The sequence below is a fragment of the Miscanthus floridulus genome, chromosome 5 (genome assembly GCF_019320115.1).
Source record: "Miscanthus floridulus cultivar M001 chromosome 5, ASM1932011v1, whole genome shotgun sequence".
Classification (NCBI taxonomy): Eukaryota; Viridiplantae; Streptophyta; class Magnoliopsida; order Poales; family Poaceae; genus Miscanthus; species Miscanthus floridulus.
In genome coordinates this window covers 27514742-27523026 of record NC_089584.1, presented here as the reverse complement: position 1 = coordinate 27523026, position 8285 = coordinate 27514742, and the positions used below count along the sequence as shown (strand labels likewise).

The 8285-nt window shown below is 44.2% G+C and overlaps 1 protein-coding gene across 1 annotated transcript; it reads left to right on the top strand.

The window, feature by feature from the left end:
- Positions 1–4288: 4288 nt before the first annotated feature.
- LOC136451845 (laccase-20-like) lies at positions 4289–8015 on the top strand. Its single transcript, XM_066452529.1, has 5 exons — positions 4289–4454; positions 4739–4890; positions 5744–5988; positions 6379–6501; positions 6604–8015. The coding sequence occupies exons 1-5, from the start codon at positions 4347–4349 to the stop codon at positions 7761–7763; spliced, it is 1788 nt and encodes a 595-aa protein (XP_066308626.1). The 5' UTR covers positions 4289–4346; the 3' UTR covers positions 7764–8015.
- Positions 8016–8285: the final 270 nt, after the last annotated feature.

Below are 8285 nucleotides of genomic sequence, written 5' to 3'. Positions count from 1 at the left end.
TTCGTGATCTTCGCGTCTGTGTGTTCATAGCGAGACATAGGTTCGTTTTATAAACCTTTCATCTTGTTTTCATACTGTTGGTGTACTGTTCTAATTATAGGCTTGTTTGCTTTGCATGATTGTCTCTGGATGCGTGTTGTTGCTATGATGATCGAGTATAGACGGTGAGCAATTCGCGGGTGATCAAGAGTACTACTTTGACGACCAGGACCAGCAGGGAAACTTTGAGCAAGGCAAGTATAGCATGGAATCTCTTTGTCCTATTCACCTTTTAATTATTTAGTCATGTGCATGTGTCTAATTTGATACCCGTAAGGATCTCCTAGTTGTTGTTACCTTGTACCTTGAATACCGATAGGTTATACCCGCATATGGGTAGCTGCTAGCGCTCAAATTGACTATACATGATCTGAATGATGATTAATGGTTCTATGGAACAATGGTAAAACTTGCTCTTAGCAACTGGACGATAGGGCGAGAGAGCAATTGGCTTTTGTACAAGATGCTCTTGGCCCTCCATAAGGACTTATCTATTGTCAAAAACTGGGACATACAGTACAACCAAGGGTGCCACATGGCTCCGGCTTTAGCTCAGTAGCAGGACCTTTTCTAGCTTGTTAGTAGTTACCCGAAAGGGCGCAAATGGGGCCTGCCGAGCTTAGTATAGTGCGGCCTCTGTCCCTATGTGTATAGCCTGCGCGGAATGTGCCATTCGGAAGAGGGGCTCTATATTCCCTTGCTGGGGAAACCTAGCGGCTACTAATTTATTAGAAAAACCTTTGAAAGGCTTCATAGTGAACTCTGCCGACCTCCCTAGGGAGGGGGTCAAGAGATTAGCTACATCAGGCTAAAGGATAAATCACAGCTCTCGGGTAAAGATATACAAATCACAGCTCTCGGGTAAAGATATACAAACTTTGCAGAGTATTAAAAAAATTGTTATAATAGCCGTGCTCATGGACACGAGCGGCCCGGAAAACTGACGAAATAGTTGATCACTTGATAATGATGACAATTCGAATGTTGAATATTATTTCTGTTTATGATCATGTGGTTTAATTGGGGCTTAAGCGCAACTAAATGCTAATATAGTGCTAAAACCTTGACTTACTAAAATGCTAACCGCAGTATACCAGTGTCAGCCTTCTGAGCTTCATATACCCATGTTGTTCTTGTTGAGTACGAGATGTACTTACGCTTGTTTATTTTTATTATTTGGATAAAATCCCGGATGGGTAACAGATGGAAGTGTTTATGAGGACTACCCTGCGGATTTCTAGGCTGCTTCACCAGTCTACGTCCCTGTGGAGTTTGAGGCCCTCGTGGAGAGTAGTTACCTAGTTCTTCCGCTTTCATGATAGACTTATTATTGTAGAGGAGCGAGTTGAAGAGCGTGTTATAAGTTGCAAAGTAGAAACATAAAATGATGATCTATAGAATCAATTTCCATCTCCCACCCTATGTATTTGAGATAGGCTTATAGGTGAACTCTAGAAAGTGTTGGAATGTCAAATTCTAAGCCAAATAGCCTAATTTATTCAGTAGATTTCAATTTCTTCAAATGAAATGATCCAAACAACCCCTTAGAGTCCAAAAATTATGTTTAAGTTCTCAAAGTTTTGGAATTCATTTTTTTTGAATTTTTCAAATAACCTTGGATGGAGATATGATCTAAAACAATGTTATAGTACTCAATGAGATTTAAAACTTTTCATTTCAACTTTTTTTTTCATTTGAAATTGCTTTAGGATCTTAAATGTTCATTACAATATTCACTAAAGTGATTACAAAAGAAAATAATCATTCACTTAGTCATAAGTTATTTTGTGGTTTTAGTGGTAGGTGCGCTACACGTGAAGCCTTAGGTCATGAGTTTGATTCCCAGGAGCGCATGGTCGTCATCAACACTCTCAATCAATTGGCGATCCTTCCTTGAGGATCGACGGTCACAAATGATTTAATTTCTTGGCAGTTTTCATGATTTCCTTTAGGGCTCGTTCGGTTATCACAGATTTGTCTCCTGGAACAATTCCTAGCCGGATTGCTTCTCTAACTTATATAAGCTTTCATCATATGGAACAATTCCTGGGACAATCCAGAGCCTTAGGATTTTTGGCCGTCATTATATACTGTTTTTTATAGTGTAGTGGCTTTGACAGCCCGTTCTCAATCAGGCAACCATTCTTACTTCCCATGCATGTATTTATACCTCTAACGATCGGGTATACCGGGCAGAGGAAATCCCGTATTTGTATCTATTGATATATCACTTTGTGAAATGTATGTTTAATTACGCTTGAGCTAGCAGAGCTAGAAGGTGGGAGCCTCGTAGTTGACCTCAGCAGAAGGTTCCTTTTGTTCCTTGGCCGTAGAGGGAGTCGCGATATAATAGTGGTGAAGGAACGGCGGTGGAAAAGACTAAAATTAGGGTAGAGAGCGGCAGAGGGCGCGCGGTGCAGCGCCCGGCGCCGCACGCCGTCGTCTTCGTCTCCGGACCCTGGATGAGCAATGACGACAGCTGCTGGAATGCATACCAGGTTATTAGTAACCTCTATGTCTCCACGTGATAGGCTGTGCGGTAAATTCCGCAGCTTTGACTAGCTTACGTACACCAGCACAACGTAGGAAATGGTCCGTGTGTCGATCGTGCAGTCGTGCAGCTTTTTGTTGTTTTCTTTTCTTGATGCCAACTTGCCAAGTCATGCTAATTGACCTCTCATCCTGTTCTGTCATACGCATGCATGACACGGGCGGTGACTACTTGACCTCGTGGCGTGTCAACCGTGGCAATCAAATTAATGTTCGCCGTATGCATGCATGTTTGGTTTCTGACGGCCGCTTTATTATTGATCGATTCCTGTGTTTGTTTGCTTTGTCTAGTTTTTCATGTGCGTCACACATTGCTGACCACTGTAATTTCCTGGGGGTTGCATTTGCATGCACCCTTTCAATTGTTGCCTTCTCCTGACACTTCATGTTTTCCAATTTCCATCAGTAAAGCTATATCAAAAATCCATTTTTATTTCAGACAAAGCGGCAATCACGTGCGCGCCTCATTGACCAACATGAGTGTTCGCTTAACTGATGACATATATATAAACTAATAGACGTTGTCGTAGGTATTACCATTAGACGCCCGGATATAAACGGCGTCGTCCTTGTAGAAATTAACATAGACTCCGCAGATAATTTTATTCCGATATGCATATGATAGCAGAAAGTCATAAAACAAAATTCCAGTATACAGATATTTTTATGGCAAACTTCTTCAGTTCCTTATTTTCATTTTAAAATTCCAAAATTTATTTATGTGTATGAGAAAAAAAAATTATTTCAACAAACAGGGTAGTGGTAGAATTTTGAGCAAAGTATTGTAGGTATTTAGATAGAAAGCTATTTTAAGTATGTTTTAGAGTATATTACTTACTTTAGAAATGTTTGTAAGACTTTTTAAATATATATATGCGTATTATATTTCAATAAATTATATATTTGTATGATGGCATGCTACATTTAGGTCTGTTGGGTGAAGCCCTGACCTGCTTCGGCTCCATCATGCACTAGAGCAATGAGTCATTTTTAGGGCCGGTTTGGCAGTGCTCTCAGAGCACTTCCGGGCTGAATCCAGGAGAAGCTCTGCCAAATAGTTTTTTTCTTTTTGAGAAGTGATTCTTTGCTAATTATCTGAAGTGATTCTCTGAAATAAACTAGGATGCTGGGAGCTAAAAAAATAGCTTCTCCTGATTCACTCTACGCACAAAATCACTGTATGCATAGAGACTATCTTAGAGAATTAATTTCAATCAGAGAATTACTTCTCACAGAAAATCTAGAGAGAGAAGAGCTTTGCCAAACTGGCCCTTATTTCTCTTAAAATGAATCAGGATCCAGTAAAGCTACTATTTTTTTGTTTTACTGGTGCCGACTCCTCCATGTAATATAGCATGAAGCTGAAGATGTTTTGTGGACGTGTTAAACGAGACTTTGTATTATTAAAAAAAATATATTGAGTCGGATAGTGGTAGCTAGAGCCTGGAGGTCAACGCAACAGATAATATCAATATTTTCTTTCGAGAGCATGCATGATGCAGCTTCTGACCGAATCTAATTTGGCCTCTGTCCTCTGACTAATCTTTTCCTTCTTGAAGTCTTCTCTTACACGAGTCTATGTGTTAGTAGTAATTAAACCAGGCGTAGTCCACCTACTTACGTTGCGTCTATATAAGGCCTTGGGGTTTTGGTGAGTTAAAGCAAAAGCTTGGCATAAGCACGCTGGAGAAGACATATGGTTACCCAGCAGCCATAGAGGAAACTAACACTACTCCTACCAATTGAAAAGCAGCAAGATGAGCAAGATGCTTCCAATCGCAGCAGCCCTCCTTTTCTTCTACGCCGCCGTGGCCCTGCTCGGAGCTGCAGGCAGCCAAGCCGCGGTGGTCGAGCACACCTTTGTTGTGAGTAGAAATGCACGCCTTCTGCTCGGGCAACCGAGATATGTTTTTCATTTTTCAACTCCTGAATAAAATTTTGAAAAAAGATGCTTGTTTTTTTTTTTGTCCAAGAACATATGCTATATAGTAGTTATCCACTGTACTTCTTGGCGTTGATACAGATCCAATCAAGTACTTTACCATGGTTCCATAAAAAGAGTTGTGCGCATCTTTTCAACTGAAAGCCTGATAGCTGATTTGTTTTTTTGCCTGAAAAGATCATGACCCGGTCCACTGCTTAATTACAGGTAAAGCAAGTGTATATGCGACACCTCTGCAATGATACGCTGGCCACCGTGGTCAACGGCCAGTTTCCAGGACCACCGGTAGAGGCTACGGAAGGGGACACAGTGATTGTACACCTCGTCAACGAGTCACCCTTTGAAATAACAATTCACTGGTACGTGTATATATATATCCCCAATATTAATGTAACCTCCTCTAAAAAATTATTGTAACGTTACTTCGTGTATCATCAATTTGGAATGGTAAAACAACTGATTTCAGGTAACTCCGCGAAAAAAAAACTGATTTCAGGTAACATCAATAATAAGAGTACTAGTACTTCAGAATTCGGTTTTGCTAACGCACAGCTTAGCTACAAATCCCTATTGCATACAAGTAGTTTCTTTTATTTTCGGAGCAAATAGATAAGTGATCTGCCTATCTTAGAGAAAACTACGTAAAGAGAGAAAAGAAACTTAGAATCACTGTACAATACACTAGGATTCGAGCTAAGCCGCCTCCTTGATGTTGGAGTGATGAGACCAAAGAAATTGTCGGGGCCTCCTGTGGTAAAAAGTGCTCGCGCCTTCCTATCCGTTCCTTTCAGATTTCCCAGCAGCAAGCTAGGCAGAATGGTGAGGCTTCTATTTCGCGCTTTGGCGTGTGGGGATTACGGCAACACTCGACCACCATTGGTGGAATGAATCACTTAGCCTTGGTGGCCAAGCGGATGGCGTATCTCCGGTATGCCAAGCCACGAGCCGCCAGGAGTCATTTTGGTTTCTCAAACTCTTTGGGTACAGCGACATTCCACCAGTAGACGATGAGGCGTCTCTGGAAGTCCTCAGTTTCGCCATCCATCTATAGAGCCCATAGGTAGATAGAAATCCAATGCTTCCGCTGTCAACGACAACAGCAGAGACTATACTAGTCAAATTACCCATAATCATCTTTCTATGGACTGATATGATGTGCTTCATTCTAATCTAATTAACCAAGCATATCCTCCTCTTATGATGATGATACAGGCATGGCGTAAAGCAGAGACTAACGTGCTGGGCGGATGGCGCCGGAATGGTAACACAGTGCCCAATCCAGCCAAACTCGACGTTCACCCACCGCTTCAAGGTGGACGGGCAGGTGGGTACGCTGTGGTGGCACTCTCACGTCTCCATCCTCCGGGCAACCCTGCACGGCATCATCATCATCCGCCCAAAGTCCGGCTCCTACCCGTTCAAGAATCAGCCTCACATGGATGTTCCTATCATCATAAGTACGTAAATGATTAACCTACATACTCTCTCTGTCTCTTTCTATTTGTCGTTATAGTATGCGTGTTGATCCAAGTTTAACTAGGTTTATAGAAAAATATTAACAACATTTATATCTCTAAATTAATTTATTATCGAAATAGATTAAACAATCTATTGAATGATACTAATTATGTAATATAAATATTAATATTTTTTATATATATTTGGTCAAAGTTAAGTATATTTCACTACTCGGGAAGTGGAACGATAGTTGAAAAGGGACACAGGGAGTACGTCTCTGCCTAGATGCATGCATCATCATCAAGTCCCCAATACATCCATATATATCTCCAGATGTCTCTAGCTTAGATTAATTGCTTGTTTGATCGACCTTGCTTGCTTGCATGCAGGTGAATGGTGGCAGAGAGATTTGATGAAAGTGGACAGGAACTTTTCCAATGGGGGCGATTTCAGTGATAACCCCGCTGGAGCCACCATCAATGGAAAACTTGGTGATCAGTACAACTGCTCCGGTATATAATTTATAAACATATATACTTTCGCAGTCCAACAAGTCCTTATGAAAATTAATTTGACAGACATAATATACGTATGCATGCCTTGTTCTGCTGCAGGCGTCGTAGAAGACAACTTCGTTCTGAACGTGGAGCATGGCAAGACGTACCTGCTCCGGCTAGTGAACGGGGCGCTCTTCTCCGAGTACTACTTCAAGGTCGCCGGCCACAAGTTCACGGTGGTCGGCGCCGACGCCAACTACATCACGCCGTACACCACCGACGTGGTCGCCATCGCGCCCGGCGAGACGTTCGACGTCCTCATGGTCGCCGACGCGCCGCCCTGCCGCTACTACATGGCCACCGTGGCCAACCAGCCGCCGCTCCCGGACCCCCAGATCCCGGTGTTCGTGTCCAGAGGCATAGTGCAGTACACGGACATCCCCCGCGCCGACGCGGACAGGTGCAGAGACCAGCCGCCCCAGATGCCAGAGATGCCCGACCAGCACGACACGATGACGACGTTCTACTTCCACGGCAACCTGTCCGGCCTCCCCACCCACCCGCTGCTGCCGCAGCTCCGGGGCCGCGTCGACGAGCACCTCTTCATCACGCTCGGCAAGGGCACCATCTGCCGAGAGGACAAGCCGTCCTGCAAGAGGGGAGGCAGCAACGAGGCCATCGAGGTGGCCTACATGAACAACGTCTCCTTCCGCCTCCCGGAGAAGATGTCGCTGCTCGAGGCGCGGCAGTACGGCGGCAACGACATGGCGGTGCAGGAGCTGCCGACCAGGCCGCCGAGCGTGTTCAACTTCACCGACCCGGCGCTGATCCCGGTCGGCCCCGGCAAGCCGCTGGAGAAGCTCGAGGCCACGCGGAAGGCCACGACGGTGCGGCGGTTCAAGCACAACGCCACGGTCGAGGTGGTGTTCCAGAGCACGGCCACGATGCAGAGCGACTCCAACCCGATGCACCTCCACGGCCACGACTTCTTCGTGCTCGCGCAGGGCCATGGAAACTACGACCCGGCCAAGCACGTGAGGACCTACAACCTGGTGGACCCGCTGCTCAAGAACACGGTGCAGGTGCCGAGGATTGGATGGGCGGTCGTCCGGTTCATCGCCGACAACCCGGGGGCGTGGTTCATGCATTGCCACTTCGAGTTCCACATCGCCATGGGCATGGCCACGGTGTTCGAGGTGGCCAACGGAGCCACGCCGGAAGACACTCTGCCCCCGCCGCCGTCAGATCTTCCAAAGTGCATACACAAGAAGGAATAATAAGAAAATACAGGAAGTGAAATACAGTATTAGTATGCTTATATTCGAGGAAGTTTGCAGAAGATGGGCATTATATATTTATATCTGAAAAGAAGATCCACGCTACGGTTGGTTATGGCATTTGCATTGGAGAAATGCTATTGTATTAATTACCTTTTTTTTTAGTAATTCTTGTGACCACACACAAGGCAGTCTCATTTTGAATAAATTGATTATTGTATTTCTTATTTCTAATAAACACGTGAAATATAAGAGTTGTGTGTTTACATCAATGATCACTAGTACTGAAACAATTTCTCAATGGCGGTTCATAAAGAGAAGGCACCACTATCCTCGCAAAAAAGAGAGAGAAATCGTCGCTGGTGTAAAAACTGTGAGCCCAGGCTAAGAACCATCAGTGTAAATGGCTTTACACTGGCAGTTTTCGTTACACAACCGCCAGCAGCCATACACTAGCGGTTGGTTTAAGAGAACCGTCAATGTATTTATTTTACGCTGGCGGTTCATCGCTTAATGAACCGC